At 34.4% G+C, this 23,261-nt stretch overlaps 1 protein-coding gene across 1 annotated transcript; it reads right to left on the minus strand.

The window, feature by feature from the left end:
- Positions 1–1,042: 1,042 nt before the first annotated feature.
- Positions 1,043–22,431, minus strand: LOC144435943 (cAMP-dependent protein kinase regulatory subunit-like). The gene is made up of 10 exons (XM_078124584.1): positions 22,227–22,431; positions 16,978–17,237; positions 12,978–13,039; positions 6,998–7,044; positions 6,215–6,313; positions 4,527–4,586; positions 4,084–4,144; positions 2,243–2,364; positions 1,735–1,816; positions 1,043–1,296 (listed from the first exon to the last, which is right to left on the minus strand). Exons 1-10 carry the CDS (start codon positions 22,389–22,391, stop codon positions 1,124–1,126), a joined length of 1,131 nt encoding a protein of 376 aa, XP_077980710.1. The 5' UTR covers positions 22,392–22,431; the 3' UTR covers positions 1,043–1,123.
- Between the last annotated feature and the right edge of the window lie 830 nt (positions 22,432–23,261).

A 23,261-nucleotide genomic window follows, 5' to 3' on the forward strand; every position in this document is an offset into this window, starting at 1 on the left:
TTCATTCATTCATTATCATAATTGTACAGAGAGAAATTACCAGAAGCAGTGCAATAATCTTAACAACTTCAATTTAATTGTACTCAATTCTGTGAAAATAGTTGATAACTACATAATGCAAGGAGGTTTGTAGTAGTGACACATTATACAGCATTTTAAGTTTCTGTCAATAACAAAACAATTACATTTTCATTGGAAGCACATGTACCATTATTGGGATTCCACTAATAAAGTACTTACTCCAAAGACAGTTAGATAGATGAAGAATTAGAAGAGAGAAAAGAACACTTTTTTTGAAATAACAAAGAAAAATGTAAACATCGTAAGTCATACACAGTTATGAAATACCTACACTTGACAGCTTGGGGACAACTGATCATCTTGGAACATTCCTTAATGTTGAGGTGAAGCAATGCACGATATATTAAAGTGTCTCATTTTTTTTTTCTTACAGCACACGAATGGACACAGCAATACTCTCTATAAGCTGTATGAACGTCACAGTGCAAGGTGTACGAATATAAAACGTTAGTGCAATTTACTCAAACACTACTTCTTAGAAACTTAACAATAAACATTTTGCAGGGTACACAGTGCAAAAGTTTTATTAAATTCTTTATGGGTATACAGTATTTGTTTTCCCCCAATGTGTGCTGTTTTTTTCACAGAGTTGATGGCAATGCTCAAATTGGCACCAATAAAGTCTAATATGTCACTTGTGATACAGTCATGCGTTTTAAAAATTACAATACTACACACTCTTTTTTTTTCAGAACAGATAAAATATATCCTATTCTAATTTCATTATAATCAGATGCTGGCTTTTGATAACAACTCCATCAACAAGACATCTGTTCAGAAGTATAGGGTCTTGTTTCTGTCTGGGCCTCCAGTCCCCATCTCCCCCCCCCCCCCCCCCCCCCCCCCCTCACTGTGATGGTACGAGAGGATCCACAGTTCAATTGCACTGAAATGTGCATGGTAACTTTAATACCAAACACTAATGAATGCACAATCTATATTTAACAGTCGACTGTCTTTCTTTCTTTCTTTTTTTTTGGTGATTTTCTGTGTTTCTTTTGAAGTTTAATCCGTATTAATACTGACATTACAACCAGTTCATTTACACTGACAATGACACAAAACTGTTATATTGTTGAATATTTCTCTTCAAAATATCAGAACATGGACCCAGCAGGCGTTCAAAGCGTGGTCTATCCAGTTTAACACATTTGAGTGGACCTCTAGCAACCACTGTTGCTGCACGGGGACGATTAAGCAACAAAGCAATTTCACCTGTCAACAAACAACAAATTTGAACACTGTTAGACAGTCTTATTATCATCATCTAACAATACACTTCTTCTATTTAGTTTCAAAGTAAGGATTATGCTTGGGAGTCCAACCCTGCTTCTAACCCTAACCTTACCCTAACCCCAACTTTGATACAAATGTGTACCTACAGCAGTCAGTCCACTGTTCTCCAATCTTGCCAATCATACAAATCAGATTTATGCTAAGGAGTCCAACCTTACCCTAACCCTAACTTGAATCCATTAGTGTATCTACTGTACAAATGGTCCATTATTCCACTTCTTGCTAATGGTTGGCACACATTCAAATGTTCAGTTTTGGCAAACTGAAATGATTTAGCTTTGATGGACTTTACGCTTATCTCTACGCTAATGGAAACATATATATGGAATTAATTATTTGCTTTTAGGGCATACTTACCAAAGTAATCTGAAGGACCTAGTCTACCAACTTCCATGTACTCTTCTCCCTCTGCCCTGCGTTGAAGAACAGCAGCTTGGCCCTGTGTATCAACGATTATTATATACTAAATTAGTATATCATTACTCCATCTTGCATACCTTTATCACAATTTTGGACATAATGTGACAACAAACCCTGATACACACCTCATGTAATCCACACACACAATACATCTAGCTGCCACAAACAGTGACATTTCTCAACAAATAAATCACTTGGAAGGTTATTTGCAATTCACCTCAAATTCACTAATTGGTATGCAATTAACGTTGCTTCACTTTTATCTTCCATCACATTTGATCAGTTTTACCTGCTTTGCAATGAACAATGCAACGCAAGTATTGATATCTTTCCTACCTTCAATCACATCCAATTTATTTGAACTGTTTTGCAATAAACACAGTTGTCCATGTGTAGATATTTATGGATCCATCTTACTAAACACAAAACTAAGCTGACAACTCACCTCTGTAATTATGTAGAAATCTTCACCTGGTTGACCTTGTTCTACTATCTTTTCACCATCATCAAACTGGCATGATTCCAATGCATCAGCCATTGTCAAACGTTCCCATTTATCCAAGTTTTCTACAGACAAGTCAAATACACCGATTTATTACATACTGTGTGTTACTGTATTCTAAGGTATACAAGTTTTCTATAGACAAGTCATATACACCGATTTATTACACACTGGGTTACTATATTCTAAGGTATACAAGTTTTCTATCGACAAGCCAAATACACCGATTTATTACACACTGGGTTACTATATTCTAAGGTATACAAGTTTTCTATCGACAAGTCATATACACTGGTTTATTACATACTGTGTTACTGTATTCTAAGGTATACAAGTTTTCTATCGACAAGCCAAATACACCGATTTATTACACACTGGGTTACTGTATTTTACTGTATTCTAAGGTATACAAGTTTTCTATAGACAAGTCATATACACTGGTTTATTACATACTGGGTTACTGTATTCTAAGGTATACAAGTTTTCTATAGACAAGTCATATACACTGGTTTATTACATACTGGGTTACTGTATTCTAAGGTATATAAGTTTTCTATAGACAAGTCAAATACACCGATTTATTACATACTGTGTTACTGTATTTTACTGTACTCTAAGGTATACAAGTTTTCTATAGACAAGTCATATACACTGGTTTATTACATACTGGGTTACTGTATTCTAAGGTATATAAGTTTTCTACAGACAAGTCATATACACTGGTTTATTACATACTGGGTTACTGTACTCTAAGGTATACAAGTTTTCTATAGACAAGTCATATACACTGGTTTATTACATACTGGGTTACTGTATTCTAAGGTATATAAGTTTTCTACAGACAAGTCATATACACTGGTTTATTACATACTGTGTTACTGTATTTTACTGTACTCTAAGGTATACAAGTTTTCTATAGACAAGTCATATACACTGGTTTATTACATACTGGGTTACTGTATTCTAAGGTATATAAGTTTTCTACAGACAAGTCATATACACTGGTTTATTACATACTGGGTTACTGTACTCTAAGGTATACAAGTTTTCTATAGACAAGTCATATACACTGGTTTATTACATACTGGGTTACTGTATTCTAAGGTATATAAGTTTTCTACAGACAAGTCATATACACTGGTTTATTACATACTGTGTTACTGTATTCTAAGGTATATAAGTTTTCTATAGACAAGTCATATACACTGGTTTATTACATACTGGGTTACTGTATTCTAAGGTATACAAGTTTTCTATAGACAAGTCATATACACTGGTTTATTACATACTGGGTTACTGTATTCTAAGGTATATAAGTTTTCTATAGACAAGTCATATACACTGGTTTATTACATACCATGTTACTGTATTCTAAGGTATACAAGTTTTCTATTGACAAGTCAAATACACTGGTTCATCATACACTCTGCCAATGTATTCTCTATGTCAACAAATTAGATTTTTCACTATGATACTTATTTGACTTTCTATCCCCTTCATTACAAATCATATGTACTTGTTGTCAAATGCCTAATTATTCCTTGTCCTCAAGTATTGTCTAATACTATAATGGACTTACTACTTGCCATAATTCCATGATGTCAAAGACTCTACTTCTCTGTTGCCTACGTCTGCAGATTTCATCAAATCTCACATATCATATATGGTAGTGACTTTAAGTCTCAGGAAACCACACAAATAAACTGTGTTCTAATTCCAGAGACTCATAATGTATATATCGTGCACAAATGCAAAGAAGCAATTGACAACATTTTACCACTTACCAAGAATTGAAACTTTACTTAGAAATTCTTCATACATTCTTCGTTTTCTCATGGTACTTCCCTGTAGTTAACAAAGGGATACAAGTAGAACATAGATATGATATTATTTCAACTCTTAATAAATAGAAAGTTAACATTTACAGAGTATGAATGAAGTGTCATTGTTTGTTGTATGCTAATGATCTCATTCTGTTTTCGGTATCACAGTGTCTAAATAATAAAATGACATATATTATACTTTGGGGCTTAATTCTGGCATTTCAGAACTAGAACTACAAAATTAACACCATACTTCAGTTTCAAAAATGACATAGTTGCTGCAATTGTCTATATATGTTGTCATGAAGGTAAACTCGTCAAAGGTTCACACGATTACTGATAATAAATGAAATAGCTGTTATTTGGCATCTCTCTGATCTCTCATCATGCTGCCAAGAACTCACCATGAGAATTCTTCTGTAACTGTCCCTGTCAATACCCCAGAGTTTGACATCTGTTTTTGCCTACAATCGACAAGAAAAAGAAGTGTAAATACACATGACAACTCGACAGTTATTATCTCCATATTTTGACCACTGTATTCATAGAATTTGGTTTCCATGTAATAGTGTAGAAGAACACGGTACTGAAACCAGATGACAAAGTATGGTCACTTTCATTCACTCTTTTAAGAAAAGAAATTGCCAATTCAATATTGTGCATTTTGGAAAGACGCAAAATGAAATAGCTTTCAGGTTTGTAGTTCCCTTATGGCTAATATAAGGAACATATGGTGACATCTGTTTTATGTATGAGCAGCAAAAAATTGAAGTAACAAGGGAAATAAAAGAGGTAGAAATGATGCAATAAGGGACATCACTGTTGTTTCATTTTTTTTGACAAAAAGGGATATCACTTTGGACCAAGTAAAAGAGAGACCATCACACAGTGAGAGAGAGAGAGACACACACACACACACACATATGCAGACCACACTTCGTATGCCGACACACAGATACAGCAACATATATAATTACGCCTATAACACTACCTCACTTTTAGATCAGTTGCAACATAATGTCAAAGTCTACCTGGCAGGTATCGTGGATATTATTTACTTGATGACAAAATGGATGAAAATATTTTACTATCACACAGGTCAGAAAAACTTAGATACGTGCTAAATAGGCAGACAGAACTATCTTTATAAGGTTCTATTTCTGGTTCAGATATCTGTATTGTTATTATCTCACCTGGTGACAACTTTTATTACATTCATTATTTTCAACACAGGTAATCAAAGAAACATAATCTAATTAAAGCAAGGATGAATTCTACAACAAAAGTGTGCTTAAAACATTAAACAGGCAGTTATACACATTTCTATCCTACTCCGAGTTGACATTTTAGTTGTACAACAATATCCCATTACACTAACCACTATCAAAGACATTAGTTTCATTCCCTGAATTGCATTAAGTCTTTGCCTAAACAACCTTCACATTTCTTTTCATATATACAATAATTTTTCAAACTGGTGCAATAATTATGGATATTACAAAATAATACCTAAATCCTGACAAAATGAATCTCAATACTATAATGGCATAAATAATTATACCAGATGTATAAGTATATTGATTTGTTTGTTTTTTGTATAGATAGCCTAAACATGAATATTTTGCCACTGTCATATCAATGCTTATCAACATCAATTACTGTCTCAAAAGTAATTGTTTGAATTTAGTAATGAAAATTTCTACACAGTATCAAAAATTTCTCAGAAGCAAATCTCAAATTTTTGCTGACATCTCATCAGCATCATCTGGGGTGTACTACAATGAGCTATTGTCACGTAACTTGGAAGACAAGGTGTTAGTGAAAATTTGAGATTTGCTCCGCAGAATTTTTTTGACTCTGTGAGTAGAAATTTTCATGACTAAGTATGAACCCAGAGGCCATGAACGTTCATTCTCACAATTATTTGAATGTTTTCATGACTTTGGTGTCTACATAATGTTAATGGAAAAGCTGACGACAAAAATTTACAAATGACATCACACAAATACCTGAACAGTAAAACTCATTCAAGTGTACAACCAATAGTCCCTTGATCAAATACAGAACCAACAAAGTAAACTATCTGACTTACTTTAATTGTAGCAGCTCTAGGTGTACCATAGATAAGTGCAAGTTCTCCAAAACTACCACCCTCACTTATTATGGTTACCAGTTCATTATTCACATACACCTATATGAAAAGTAAAACTTGGGTCAGCTCTAGGTCATTTCATAGTGATTGATTGTGTACACAATTCAACTAGCTTGTTACATGCATGACACGTCATCAATGAATACCTAAGGATCATGAAAAGGTACTAGGTTTGGTAGGTGGCCCTGTAGTAGTAATGAAACTTTATTAACATGATAGGTGGTCCTGTAGTAGTGAAACGACTTGATTTATATCAATGTGATAGGTGGTCCAGTAGTAGTGAAAAGACTAGATGCACTTGATTAATATCATAATATCGTTATACTGAGAGGGCGCTGGCCAGCAACAGGGTAGCTGCGTTTTGTTTGAGCTCCGCTGGTCTTGCCAAGTTTTTTGTACTAGATGACAAAATACTGGCCTAGTTTAGTCTGCAGTAATTACAATACGGCTATAATAGCATGGGTGTCGGTGTAGAAACCTGGAGAGCACTAATTGGTGGTTTTGTGCAGCCAAGCAGTTGGAAAAACGTATCGGCTGAGCGGTACACGCCCTACATAATATCGTAATATCAATGGCCCCTTATAGTAGTGGAAACATTTACACCTACATTATCTGCCCACCACATTCATATATGTTACTGAGCATATGTTGTTCTTATGGTTGAAATTATCATATCAGTGATTCTCACTGATGTTTTCAGAACATGAAAATATTGTGACTTACCTCAACTTCTCCTTGATCTATCACATAAAAGTTGTCACCTTCATCACCTAATCAAACAAATCAATAAAAAAATAAAGTTATTTATATAAAAGAGTCCATCCTGATAATTCTGAATCCTTCTAGTGAGGCACACTACTCATACCCATTGGTGTATGTATCAATGCAGCAACCTGGAGAAATTGGTTGTGTTGAGACCCTTTAGTTTCTTTAACCATTTTTAATGGAGCAAAGAAATAACTGCCAGGTGGACAAAAGGCAATGCACAATGTCACAAAAGCTCAATAAATGAACTTCGTTCTTTTAGGACAACCCCCCTTCTCCTCCCCCTAAACGAACATTCACAAGTGTAACATCAACATGCATATATATGATATAACCATGATGAAAATTGTTATGTTAGGTCACACCACTATGATCGGTGCAATGTTAAAACATGGTAAACACATTAATATACTATCGGAAACCCAGTACTGTATGTCACTTAATCAACTTATCAACATCTCGGTAATAAATGCACAACCTGTTATCACTGAAGGTGTGAAAGTTTCCGAAATTTGGTTAGAACTTAGAAGAGCAAAAATGAAGTTCTGCAACCACATTGATGCAAGAGCACCGCCCCCTCGTTTATTGAGTTTGTGTGACACTGTGTGATTGTCCTTTAGGTGAAGGTGACAAAATAGTAACCTTTTGAAGCTGAGATGTACCCCTAGGATGAAGAATAAGGTAAAGTTGTATCCTTTTAGTGAGTATAATGGCAATATTGTATGCTACATGTAGTTTTTGCTGGGAGCAATGCTTAGTAAATTCTATAAGAGTTCTCCACTAACTCTACCTGGGTTCTCAAACAAATTTATTTATCTACCTGGGTTCTCAAACAAATTTATTTATCTACCTGGGTTCCCAAACAAATTTATGTATAATGTTTGGGAAAGTATACCAGTTTTACCTGATTCCCTATACTGTTTACTGGGCACCCAAATCTTAGCGAAACCACCACTACAGGTACAGAGTGTGATTATGGGGTATCATGATATAGGCTTTTTACAACACAGAATTTATAGGGTTAATGATAATATCATCATCAAACCAAGTTAGTTCCAAGGGTAGTCACTGGCAAGCAGAAAACAATAAATTTTGTGATTGATAATTACAGTTAGCTTGGTGAAATGTAACTCATTCTTTTACAATAGATTGACAACACTATTAAGATGTTTCTCATAATTTTTTTAGTTTATATATAGATAGCACAACTACAAGTTATATATCATTACTATGTAATATGGTGTATGATGGTGTAGATCTGTTGATCAAGTCAAGTTGCAACCCCCCACCCCCCAAAAAAAAACCCAACAAAAAACAAAAACAAAACAAAACAAACAAAAACAAAAACAAAACAAAACAAAACAAAAAAAACAACAACCACTCATACATTGGGTGGTAATTTGATATACTCTATTGGAGGGGCACAGCAGAGTTCTGCAAATGTAATATCCTGTTTGTTCTCCTTGTAAAAGCTGCTTGCATGATCTGATTAAAATGCACTGTACAACAGTATAATATCAAAGGTATCACTGAGTAGTTGAATACCTAGCTACTTTATTTGCCTCACAGTGAATAAGCATGTTGTGCGAAACCAGAGATACTTGACATTATTAAAGGCAGAAAACGGACAACTATTCAATAATGTATTAATTGAAACACTGTCATCATCTCCCGATGTGTCTTTGTTAGGTTGCTTCTCATCTCAGGATCATTCTTTTGTGGTCAATTCATCAAGTCTTATTTCTACTCTTTTATTAACCATTCATTGCAAAGCAACTAAAATCCTTCAACAAATTCTCCACTGACATTATTCCATTTTTGTCGTTTACACCTTTCTCACCTGTACACATTATTCACGCTATGTTTTTAATGAAGTGGGTGCCATACTAATTTGATATGCTTATAATACCCACACCCTTATAAATCCTCATTGACATTTCAACTTTTTTTGTTGACATTTTTGCCATTTTTCTAAATAATTTCAGAACCTTCTGCCATCTGAATTTTATGCCTATTACAATGAAATTCGTCTAAGTCATCATTTAAAAGTTAATAAAATTTCGGATTTTTAACAATTTTGCCATTTTTCTAAGTAATCTCAAAACTGAACATTTTCCCATCTGCATTTCCTATGCTTGTTACAATGATACCTTCTAAAATCATTTAAAAGGTGAAATTTTATGATATTGTTCTTTTCAGAATGAACTTTTTCTAAGCAATTGCATAACATTTTGCCATCTGAATTACATATGCTTGTTATGATGAAAACCTTCTACAATCATAAAATTTAGTGAAATTTCAAATTTTTGACTTATTGTAATTTTTTTTTGGCAATTTGCGAGATGTCATTTGAATTTCATATGCTTGTTACAACCAGAAATACCGTACCTTAATCATTACAGATTAGTAAAATTTCAAATTTCATGTATTTTCCTATTTCTAGGCAATTCCAAATACTGTCCTATAAATGGTGTTTACCCCACACAACAACTCAAAAGCACTAAAGTAGCATAGAAACATACTATATGCAATGATAATCAGCATGAATAGATGCCACTGTTTTGTCTTCAGACATTAAAAGGTCATGGCGTAGATAGTCTTGGATGATTGCACTGAGCTAATCAGAGAGGCACAGTATTAAGGATGCTTCAATTTTTAACTAACAGTCTTGCTCTATTTATACAGTTTAAATGACAAAAAGGTAAAGTGCAAGAGTTCAAACAGGTCATACTACACATCAAGTATACTAAAAAGATCTTAAAACTGTTCTTTTTAAGTCTACTGAAAATATGTTTGAAATGGTTTAGGAATGAACAGTGAAAAGGTCAAAGCAAATTCAGTGTGTTTTATTTGGCTGAATCACAGCACTACGACAGTAGAGTGGTCACGTTGCAACACTCTAAACATGCAATTACCAATCAGTAGCAAAGTATACCCACTCAGTACTAATGCATGTACATTTCAACCAAACAAGTGTTTTTTCTCCACCAAGAAAGAGCTCATCTTAAAGCTTTCTCCTCCATCACAGTAAGACATGGTTAGTTTTGTAAAACAGACATGTTCCAACACTTCTTACGTTCATGGACACTGGCAATATTACCGTACTTCCATTTTGAGATTATTGTTATTCTTATATAGCAAACTCCATTTTGAGATTATTGTTATTCTTATATAGCAAACTAAACTTTCACAAATATTTCACAGATGCATGGAGTGTGAGCATACATTTGCAATATCTAAGTTTGAGTGTATATGAATTATGTACCATAATAACATGTTGAATTTATCATAGTAAAATGTTATGCTTTTTTCTTAGAACACTTGAACTGACTAACTTTGATAAAGTAAGGCACACCTATTATGTGCTGTTACTGATTAGCAATGTTTCATATGAGGAGGTGGGGGGTAGGTAATGGTACTACATTACTTATTGGAGAGATTAGGGCTTGAAACATGCAGTGCCAGTGGTAGCAATACTACATCATCAAATACTCAATAATAACACACTGCAATAAATATTAAATAAGCCTACATTCTACATTGAAGACACATCACCCAACCCCATCTATCGCAAAATTATTGTGCAAATTTGAATGGTGTCTCTAGATACAAACTTCTTAATTTATTGACCAATTTGTTATTTGACTTTGAAAATGAAGGTCAAAGTCAATGTATAAAAAGAAAGCTGACCTTTGGCTAGAGACATTTAAATGGAGTCTGTGTGTATTCAAGTTCTTGAGTTAATGTAGTAACAACAATTTTGGTCATTTCACCTTGAAAATGTCTGTCAAGGAAAATATCAATGTCTCATTAGAAAGTTCTTTATTTACAATGTGAGGGTAGACATTTGAATGGTGTCCATATGTATCAAACGTTAAGAGATAACAGGCAAAAAAGCGATTTTTAATATCACAAATATGGCCGCCATTTTCCTATACTGGTCAAGGGTGTGAAATTAAGTGACATGCATATGCTTCAGACAATCCCAAGTCATGAATAAAATATCATCTTGTTTGAAATGTCATCTTGTTTGAAATGTTTTATTTAGAAAGCTAGGAAGATAACCAAATTTGGTTATTTGACCTTGAAAACTTTCAAGGTCAAATTTAATAATACGATGTAGGCACTTGAATGCAGTCACTACATATTACACCTCCAAAGGTATCATGCATATTGTGAAATTTAACAACAAATATGGCCGCCATTAAGCCAAATTTGATTCAGTTGCAAAACAAAGTGATGTGCAGATATCTCACATGGTATGTTACCTTTGTACCAGGTTTGGTTGAAAGCACTTGGTACATGCCAGAGATATGAGGATGAAACACATGCACTGACAGACAAACTGACAGATGCAACCCAACATGTAAGTCCCTTAAAACTTACTCCAAAGTGGGAAGACAAAACAAATCTGTGCTATCATCAAAATTTATATAACAAACTAAACCTGCAATATGTACGTTTACAATGGACTGACTAAGATATAGAAGAAATGTACAATGAATAGATCAAGATGTAGATGAAATGTAAAATGAATAGACCAAGATATATATGAAATGTACAATGAATAGACCAAGTTGTACATGGAAGGTACAATGAATAGACCAAGATGTACATGAAATGTACAATGAATAGACCAAGATATAGATGAAATGTACAATGAATAGACCAAGATATAGATGAAATGTACAACGAATAGACCAAGATATACATGAAATGTACAATGAATAGACCAAGATATACATGAAATGTACAATGAATAGACCAAGATATACATGAAATGTACAATGACTAGACCAAAATATAGATGAAATGTACAATGAATAGACCAAGATGTAGATGAAAAGTACAATGACTAGACCAAGATATAGATGAAATGTACAATGAATAGACCAAGATATAGATGAAATGTACAATGAATAGACCAAGATATAGATGAATTGTACAATGAATAGACCAAGATATAGATGAAATGTACAATGAATAGACCAAGATATAGATGAAATGTACAATGAATAGACCAAGATATAGATGAAATGTACAATGAATAGACCAAGATATAGATGAAATGTACAATGAATAGACCAAGATATACATGAAATGTACAATGACTAGACCAAAATATAGATGAAATGTACAATGAATAGACCAAGATGTAGATGAAAAGTACAATGACTAGACCAAGATATAGATGAAATGTACAATGAATAGACCAAGATATAGATGAAATGTACAACGAATAGACCAAGATATAGATGAAATGTACAATGAATAGACCAAGATGTAGATGAAATGTACAATGAATAGACCAAAGACAGGAAACAAGTGGGTGTCCAGTACAATTTGAATTATGCTGCAAGTGGAGTATACCCTTGTGATAGTATTCAAAATAACTCTTTTTCTTCTTAAAATACAATAACAACTCTTTCTCTTTTAATTGGAAGGGAACCTGGATCCTCATACTGCTTAACTTAGAACAAAAAATGACTGCCATTAAACACAGATCAATTCAAACACAAAAGCTGTCCCTGCTGCATTGTTACTACTTCATACATAAGCAATGTCGTCAATTCCTGATCTACAAAAGCTGCCAGTAAGAGTATCAGTACAAATATTTTCTGTAACATTCCCCAAATCCCATACCTAACAGCTGAAGCCTTTTCACAGTTGTCTGTGGAATATTTCAAGCACAGTCCCTGCATTCCCTTTCTTCTACCCAACATATACTGCAAGTGACTGCTAGTAATGGCACCAAGTTACATTCATTATTGGCATGCTAATCAGAAAGAAGTCATTACATGGCAGCACTTGAGTTTCCTACATGCATGCACACAGTAATCAGTTGAGTGGAAAACAAGGTCACATGTACAGCATTACAAATCAGTATCATTTGATAGCAATGCTGAACATGAAAGATTCAAGATGATTACAGTCTTACCTTGACGAATAACTATTTCACCAGCAATGTGATTGACAGGAAACATGGCATCAAATATATCACTGCAAACAAAACATAAGGCAACTATCACACACAAAATTCAAAATATTTATCACCTGGTTTAAAAGCAAATATATCATTAACAACAAAATACTTGTAATATGGCACTTGTATGGTAAATATATTCACAACAAAACACTTATTTCATGGCATAGCAAACATGTCATTCACAAACAAAACACTTATAGTATAGAGTATAGTATAGTATAGTATAGCAAGTATATCATTCATAACAAAATACACATAACATGGTATAACAAATATATCATTCACAACAAAACACGTATAACATGGTATAGCAAATGTATCGCTAGTCTAGTTCCTGATGTACCGTATTCCATTACTTCACACTTATACGGTCTAGTCAAGCCCATGACTCAAGGCGTTAATTGTGGTTTAACCCCACGGTGAGCGAAGCGCAAATGGCGCATGTCAATAGTAATCCATCACAAATTGACAGGCTGTCATCATATTTCATTAATATTCATTTGATACAGCTGTTTTGACTATGTCCAATGTCCACCCAGGACTTCACCTCCAGTCTGTTTAGAATAAAATCGCATGGGGATGTAACAATGTCATCATGTTTATATGAACGCTGTAGGTGAGAGCACAGAATTCTGTGTGAGAGTCACAGGCTTGACTAGACGTTATAAGTGTGAAGTTAACATAGTATCAGAGGTCGCGTTAACGCGTTATTTGTGCGTATTTGACGCACTATTTGACACTTGGGACGCCTTTTTTTGGATGTATGCGTCACTGGGGACGCGTCATAAACAGGGGACAAATGGGGCTTACTGTTGGCAAACGTACGGTTATCATCTTTGCTTCGAAGTTGTAGAACAGACATCGTGGAATTAGTCAGTTCTGATTGTAACTGTATTTATATGTGCAGTGTGACCTGTGAAATTTGAATATGACCCATCGTATATAAAACGTTCCAACAGTTTCATGTGCCCCATGACCATTTCCTGACGTGCCGAGCACGTCTTGGGTAGTTTAGAAACTACGTGATATTATAATTACTTATCCACGTGATTAGTTACTTATTAACAGACATGGTTTGGCAGAGTTTCCATCAATAGCACGGCCTTACGCTACGGTGAAGCATCTTCCCTCACGGGCGAAGCGATGATTAAATAGACCACATCGGTGGACAGTAATCTATTCTGAAGCCTTCACGTTGATAAATTCATACTGCCAAGTCGCCATTTCATTCTCACTAAAACTGAAACTTATTTTGAGCTTCGTTACGGGATCGAACGCATTACGTGAATTTACAGTGAACATGGCACACGTAAAGGCGTCGTTCAAGAATAAACGATTGCAACGTAGTGACACAAACTTTGTATCGAACTTTTACAACTGTGTCTCTGTCAAATTGAAGTTCACGCTGTCGTTCATACTTCATCATTCATGTCATGGAACTTAGTTTATGCATTGCGGTTTTGTATCATGGAGTAGTTTTATGTACTCCGTACGGTCCGACTCCAAGAACCGCCCTAACATTAGCTATGGATTTATACGCTATGGGGTTTCGACACGTCTTCTCCCACTCCGCTATATATTCACCCGGAGTTCTTTCTCGGAGCACATATTTTTAGAGAGTGATTACCATAGAAAATCGAAAGTCGAGAAAGATGAAGTTAAACCTCTGTATAGCGTATTCTTGCATATAAATGTTTTCTTTTTCTAAGTGCAAACTATGTACTTGTATACGGTGTGCGGGAGAATGACACTGATGTGTTCATGTACATGTATTTACATTTGTAACGTATTTAGTGTACATCTGAAAGACATGTAGTGACAGTGTGCATGCAAATTTGGAAAAGACGCACCGTAATAGGATTTTGACGCTAATTTTGGCAGGAACGCGTCCCAGGGACGCATCAGAAAAAAAGCTACCGCGACCTCTGTAGTATGGAATACAGTCCATCAGGAACTAGACTAATATATCCCATTCACAACAAAACACATAATATGGTAGAGCAAATATATCACTACAACAAAACAGTAACAGTGATTGTCAAACAATATTGAATTTATAAGAATATTGGGGAATTTTTTTCATAAATGTATCAAATCTATGTATTGCCTAAATTTTGACAAAGTGTTCCTTGATTACATTTGAACAAGGTATTAATGAAATTGTTATTAGAAAAATAAATATTATTATTATTATAATGCATGTCTGAGAAATGATGTATTACAGATGCACAGATGTATGGATGTACAGATCCCATTGTAATAGTTCCCCATTCTGGAGACTAATAAGGAGCATTTTTGCTGACAAATAACTTCAATTTTTAATAAGGTGTCTATCCTAATGATTTTTTCTGAATCTTGGAAACACTGAATTAGTAACTAATCTGTTATACATGATGTGTCAGTAGAAGCATAAGTTCAATGGTGACACAGATGTGTTTCTTAAAATGCAAAAGATTAATCCATTTCAAGATGAGTGTTTTGATGAAATAGTGTTCAAGTAATGTTTAAAATTGAGGCTAGCTTAGTACAAGTATTAGAGAAACCTGTCTATATACACACATAATATCAGCTTGAACCACAGAACTGATTGTGCACTGTACATTACACTCCGAATAGAACACCGAACCGTTCAATTACATCTAACGACTGAATAACTATTATAATTGTCATCTGTCTTTCCCTCTCTACTCACTCCTGACTCACCTACATCAAGATAATTAGATTCAGTTAAATGCACACTATCAAATCTCTGGCTTCACCTGACAAGTACACACGCATGCATCAACCTTCTAAGACCTTGCACAATCAAATTAAGTTCAATTCATGTTTGGCTGAAAAAATCACTCACTGAAATCACGCAATGTTGGACTGACTTTATAGGTTTAATGTATGAATACTACACAAGGGGTACACTGGAGATGCTAATCTGCAATGTGTTTTTAAATTACACATTGTAGTATTACTGACAAACCAGTGTCCCTGAACACTTGCTGAAGACAATCTTGGGGAGAACTCATTTTCTGCCTGGTATTAAAGCTGAAACCCAAGGGAATGAATGACTAATTCTTGTCATTTACTAGTATTAGCACCTAATTAGGACAGCATGTATGCCTGTTTGTACATTACTGATTCACAGTGTGCTGTGACATTTGATCTGCACCATGTCACAATACTGATCTACTACTACTTCTCTACTTCTTTACTTCCCTCATTATCATTGTTATTGATGAGGGGGGCTATGCTTGAAATGTTTGCAGATCTTTACAGTGATAAAGTGGATTTATATTACAAATGCAGTACATTTGCATTGTATTCTTCATAATGTATCTGTCATATTACATGTTTAAAATGCTAACACGCATATTTGCCTGTGCATCTTCTCCTTCATATGAAATAGATAACCAGTTATTTTCAATGCGGAGAAAAAACTCCAGAGGCAATGGATTGGGTATTATAAACGTGACTCCATCTTTTATTTCATATGTATGATAAATGGGTTGCGATTTTTTTTTATTGTTGTATCTGTCGATAGGTATCATAATCACACTTTTTTTATAAGTGTCCTGTAAGCATAACATTATGCAAAGTAATGTACATAATCATGCCATCACAATACCCCTAAGTCAATATGTAATATCATCCATTATGGGTAATGTTTCACAAAGTAAAAAAAATGTTTGGGCAGACAGAAAAAAGACGTAACACCTTGCATGCTATCTTTTGGTAAAATCCTGCCTAATGCTATTTACGATAAGCCATGCTTTACTTTATGCCTGTAGGTCCTGAAAATGACTAATAGTATACCGACATAGGAAAATGGACTTTTGAAATATGAAATTACAAACTGCTAAGCATAACTGCATAATGGTTTATTTTTATGGCACTGAACTGAAATGTGTCATGGCTTATTCTTGATGGAAATTAGGCTACAAAGAAATGCAACATGACATACCTTCGTTCATTATCATCAAGATGTGAAAATAACACATTCTTGGCAATAGCTTTAGAAAGTGCAGCCATAGTTTTGTAATCTTTTGGAACTACTTTTTTCACATATGTCACGGCATCTTCCTCAGTATAAACTTCTGCACTAACAGCACCACGTCGTCTTCTTCCTCTGACTTGTGATACTGGAGGTGTTGGTGAAATCTCTTCATCTCTATCATCTGGGGGTGGGGACGCTGACTTCGATTTAGGTTTGCTTACTGACTCCTGGAACAAAGATGACACCAAAAGTGATATTCAGACTGTGTTAGTGTAAACCCACTCCCTGCTCCTCTAACACAGAATAATAGCAACGCTAAGTAATTCTACAAAATGTAGGTAACTTGTACATGTACCCATCAAAAAACACTCCCTCACATGCTTTACAAATAACATTTAAGAGGTTCAACTTGACTTACAGTTGTTAAAGTATCGACTTAAGAAATGAACTAATATCCAAATATTGAACAAATACCACATGCTTTATTTCAAACATAACAAATTTGTGCTTAGCAGAAATTACAAAATGTTTTGTTTTTTAATTCAAATTAAATACAATATCACACAATTATTTCATGTACAATGCCTGTCAGCCTACAAACACTGTTTGGGATATCTCAAACTCAAAAACCATTTCAACATCACTCTGTAGTACCTTGAATATCATGTAATGGGTGAATTCACTGCTATACATTGTCATAACTTTTTACTGAACTCACATACATGTATGTGTAGTAATATTCAGGAAGGGGCTACATTTGAAAAGAGATTTACTCCATGAACAAAATCTATAAATTCATGTAATAAAACTAAATAAGAGGCACTACATGTAGAAAGATATACTGCTTCCCTTCCAAAAAGGACCGATATCCAATATATTACAGCAAATGAAACAAACATGTTACCCTGATGAATCAAATGTGTTAATTTATCAGGTACATTACATGGGAATTGTGCATATTTCCGTATGCCATCCATTTCTTTAAAAACAGTATATACAAGCGTGTATTTTCTTTAGATTGTTTTCATCAACGAGTACAGTATTCAATTATATACCTGTAGGCTTATGGTGTCAGATCAAATATCGTCATGCATATTTTGTTAGCATACACAAAAACATATGGTTGAAAAATGCTTGCCAGGCATGACAAAACACCCTACAGGTACCGCGATACTAAAATCAAAGTTGGCATTACCAATTCTAATCCTGTCGTATCAGAAATAAATGCAAGCTCTTTACGTCTGAAAAATAGCAGTAAATTTAACTACTATAGTACTATGCCGTAAGCACAGATGACTATTGATTTCTCCCATTCTCTCTATGACATTTTCCTAGCCGACCTTCAGGAATGCTAGAATAGGCATTAGTATTTGTGGTCGTACACACAAACCATATGCATATATATTACATGTTAAATATCTTTTCTTGTTCATGTGACAAACATACTATTCACTCCCATTATGGTGACTTTTTAACCCTTTTTTTCACCCTGTGCAATTCAAGATAACTGGGAATATTAACTTATTCATCAGATTCCCATCACCTGATATTTCAGCTACTTTTTTTTTTATCATTCGTGCAATAATACATGTACTAGGTATATGCACATTTCAAGACTATTTTTCAAAAAACTTTTCATGTTCTAAATGTGGGTAAATTGATGGGTGAGGTACAAAAACAGGTACATATATATCTAAATGAATTTTGGCATATGACGTGGGAGGCAAGACTGGCAGTTGTTCATTCACTGCTTGTACGCAAGCTACCCAAGTCTCACAGTTCAAGATGGGAGCATTGTTACCATGTATGTAATTGACATATCCTCTCCCCTCCCCTCACTCCATGATCTACAAGTTTTGACTTTAGTTGATCAAACAAAATTCCCACAATCACAGTTACAGTCTGAACAACTCTCTTCCATCGATATTTACCACAATTGATAAAATAGTTTTTTAAATGTCTAATTATCTGCAGATAAGTATTCCCATTCATGTCACCATTTCCACTACATACATGTACAAGCATATATAGCTGAAAAAGCAAAACAGTTCACAAGAAATCAAAATCATTGGCTAATAAACTCCTTCCTAGCTTATCAGGTTTGAAATAAATCCCAACCATCTGATGTCTTCAGGAGTTGACACAGCTACTATTTCTTTAAACCTGACAAGTTTTACTGGATCACTAGAGAAATTAACAGTCACACACTGTAGCAATATAGAGAATGGCACAAGACTCTCTGCATATTGATGAATACAATGTCAGTAGACACAACCTTTGGGGATTTCAATACACCTTACTGCAGTCATCTAATATTGCTTTTTGTAGTAAAGGGTTAATAAATACATTGATTTCTACCGACAAAAAAATATGTCTCCCTCAAGGACATGAGGAAGTAGACTTCACATCATATACTCTTACATGTATGCTGTTCCTCTTGAGAGTGAGATAGTGAATATACATTGTATGCATGTACACCCCTCATTGCTCAACATATTACGCAAAGATATTCTTGTTTGGTTATTTGCTCACACACACTCTAGGGTTTGATAGTGGCACACTCGGCACAAATATTAATTGCAGGAGACAAATCATAAACCAATGATGGTATAATATTTGTCGTCGTGACATTTGGCATATAATCATCACAAACATGACTGTAAAAAAAACATTATATTTTCAACCCTCTGTTCTACTGCCATATGTTTTTTTAATCTCGAGTTTATTGCTGAGGAAATTGTGAGAGAGGAGACGATAATTCTAATTTTTAAAACATTAAACATCACACCCATTTTTAATTCTGCTTGCCGAAATACAACAACAAAACAATCCAGATTTAGTGCTAAAATTCAGCATTGATGAAAGCATTTTCAGAAATTTACATTTATGAAACCTTTCCATTATTCCCATCTTGTTTGTACTAATTGGAATATATCTGAGTGAAAGGCATTTGTTTATCCATAGCATCATTTCAAAGAGTTACAGTGTCACTTCATTAAAAATTGAACCTTTAGTATTCATAAGTTGAACTACTTTTTGGAAATCATACTATAAATATCACTATTTTCCTTTTTTTTCAATTTTGAAATTTTATTACCATGATTTCTGTAACATGATTTATCAATTTAACTCCAAGGTTCCTTCAATAAAAAAAATTTGAAGAATAGCGGGCAACAAATTTAAATTTCAACTTGCGTGTAACCATCATGATTTACTCACAAGCAGTGACTAGTACTGAGTACTACTACTAATCGTGTATCTAGCTGGAAGGAGCGTATAATATCAAATTAATTACAAAATCAAACCTACGATCCCTGACATTTCCTTTCTGATCTGTGCTAATGACAATCCATTCCTACTGAATTAGCAGTATTATTGCAAATTGAATGGTAATGCTTGTCTCTGCATTTACTGATGCACATTTTCATAATTTAGAAAGTACCTTGTAATCTGACATTTAATACAGAACCTGTTTACTGATCACACGCAAGCATGCACCAGCATTATCACCCAAGTAATGATGGTAACTAGTGGCCAAGAATGCCACCATGTTGGCTATCCATTCACCTACTAAATTAATGTTGTACAAAAGAGCTATAGAATCCAGAAAGCACAAGCAATATTTTCATATCTTGTAAAGCGCATCAATCACAGCTCTTATATCACACAATTTTTTTCTGGATTGATTCCATTTTTATGAGCAATCAGATAATTTCATGAACCTTGTACAGATAATACAGGAAAGACATGTCTAATCATACAACACTTTATATGATTTTTTCAGCATAAAAATTGAATGTTTCAGTGTATAGATGCTTTTGTGACTGATTCAATAGAGCACTACTGCTTTGAGGTCTATATTAAAATTAGAGGCGATGGCCCACTTTGTATCTGCTCACTGACAATTGAAGAGCTGTAAAAGGTGTTTTATCTCTTTTCTTTACGCTTTCTCCCCCCGACATGCTTGACATAACGTGATGAAAAATACAGTGCGAAATAGGTCTGTGTTTAGTCTTCACCTCTTTGACCGCAATAAACACAGATACCTGATCATGAGGTCGGACCTAGGCTATCAATCAGCATTACTAAATATCATCTAAACAACGCTGACAAATTCACAATGGCAGAGGAAATTTGTGCCTCTTGATACAAATTGAAGAAGTAGTACGAGATACTGCAGTGACACACTAACAGAAATATTGTGTGTAAGTCTGTGCGAGTGTGACACCGTGTGTGAGTGAGTTTTCAGACAGTGGAAAGGAATGATACAGATTACCTAAATGAAAGACAGAAATAATAACAAGCTCAAAAAAAAAAATAACACAGCAAAACTGCAATCTTGAATTATAGCCACTGTCTTGAACTCGCATGAGTAACTAAATGCAAATGTTTCAGTACAATTTGAATAAGTATGTACACGGCATCTAATTACATTAAATAAAATAACATGAAATTACTCCTTGGAATTAGGACGTGTACTAAAAACTATCGACTATATTGTTAACCTCGCTTATAATTGATCACTATTTCCACATCAGATTACTAGATTTTAAAAACAGACATTGATATTTGACCTCAACTGTACACGTAATTCTTACTTCGACTGTCCTAATTTATAAATCATTTCAGAATCTCTCCGAGGGAATTAAATGAAATGCTCAATATTGATACTGCCTAGTAGAGAAATGCTTTGAAAAATTTAAAAAGAATACGAAGATGAAGAAGAAGATGATGTTATTTTCTCCTCAAGGTATAAATTCCAAAATAAAATTTCGTATAACAGATGTAACACAAGTTGATCATGCATATTTAACATTAAGGCACTTACTGAGGAATTTCGTGATCTCGACGACGACTTTCTCCTTCTAAAAAGCGATCTTACAAAATTCATGTTTGAAGACACCGAACAAAAAAGAAAATGACTTATTCTATCTACGGTGAACTAAAAAATTCTACGAAGATCACTCCACTGCACCACACTCCACTTGTGATAACAACACAACGATTTTTCCAGGCAGATCACATACATCGATTGTCTCGTTATGCAGATCATGTGACACGCATCTTTAATAATGGAAATATGGATAGTAAGCAGCAAAGGAGTGTACGTTTGGGAAATAATGGGGGTCGTAAGTGTGATTTCACCGGAGAACGAGATGGCTATACCAAGTGATAATAAACATCACCAAACTTTGGGGTTGTGTAAATGGACTCACCCTTTCCAATTTATCGAAGTGTTCTCGCAGGAAAGTCAATGGGTTATCTGGTCTATTAATACATAGCTGAACGATGCAATCCTTAAGAATTTGTTGGATATTGTGCTTCTGAACATAAGCTTCGCATTCTTTCAAACTCTGTTCGTCGTCCATATTGGCCGCCATGTTGATAGTTTAGGGATCGAACCGTACTACACCTCTACTATTTCTTGTAACATTCCACACTGAGTGACGATTTTTGAAAGGCGGTCGTTGATTGGTTAAAGGTTTTGGGGTCTCGTCGTCAATATACATTCATTTAGCGCTGTTTGCACCAAAATGATTGTAATTTCTCTTGAAAGGGGTATACTTTGTAGACACATATGAAAGAAAGTATAAATTTGTATTTTAACTGTCAAATAAACAAAAATGCGCCACTTCATTTACTATTACAATAACGAATTGAACTTGGCCACATATATTATACTAATGAGGTGCTTGTTCACCTAAACATAGTGCGCAAGTAGTTCCAAACTCGGTCAGTCACAGTAGTAATAGGGAGTTACGGCTGCCGTAATTTGTACACATTTAGTGTCTTAATTAAAGTACAATATATCAAATACAAGACTTTGATTTCAGTATATTTTCTTCTACAATTATTCGCAGAAAGCATCAAAATTATGTAAAATTTACTATGAAAACCCTCGCTGCAATTATTTTGGTAAGCTACCAATCAGATAGGCTGATGACGTCAATTGGCCTCGTTTTCGATCTGAAGGTTGGAGTAACACATTTATGCAAATGTATTATAATGTTTATTCACTCACACTTTTTTACAAAGTGACTCAGTGTATAACTGCTTGCAGTGAGTGGTGCTATGCTATGGAAAAAAAGAAATAATCTTTATACTGACTGTGTTATCAACGTAATGAATATAAACGCCTTGTACAAAACGCATTAATTTGAGTCAATTGCTGTTATTGAAAACAACAAGAATCGAATATACGTGTAAAACCTAGGCTGTATTTCACATCCTGTAAATACTTCGTCACTGTA

The sequence above is a fragment of the Glandiceps talaboti genome, chromosome 5 (assembly GCF_964340395.1).
Source record: "Glandiceps talaboti chromosome 5, keGlaTala1.1, whole genome shotgun sequence".
Taxonomy (NCBI): domain Eukaryota; kingdom Metazoa; phylum Hemichordata; class Enteropneusta; family Spengelidae; genus Glandiceps; species Glandiceps talaboti.

Bases quoted from the DNA above. Each gene is read 5' to 3' on its own strand.
- LOC144435943 (XM_078124584.1), bottom strand. From the start codon at position 22,391: ATGGCGGCCAATATGGACGACGAACAGAGTTTGAAAGAATGCGAAGCT. The intron at 13,040-16,977 runs GTATGTCATGTT...TTTTGTTTGCAG, and splicing joins CTTGATGATAATGAACGAAG to TGATATATTTGATGCCATGT. The intron at 4,145-4,526 runs GTGAGTTCTTGG...TGTTAACTACAG, and splicing joins GTTACAGAAGAATTCTCATG to GGAAGTACCATGAGAAAACG.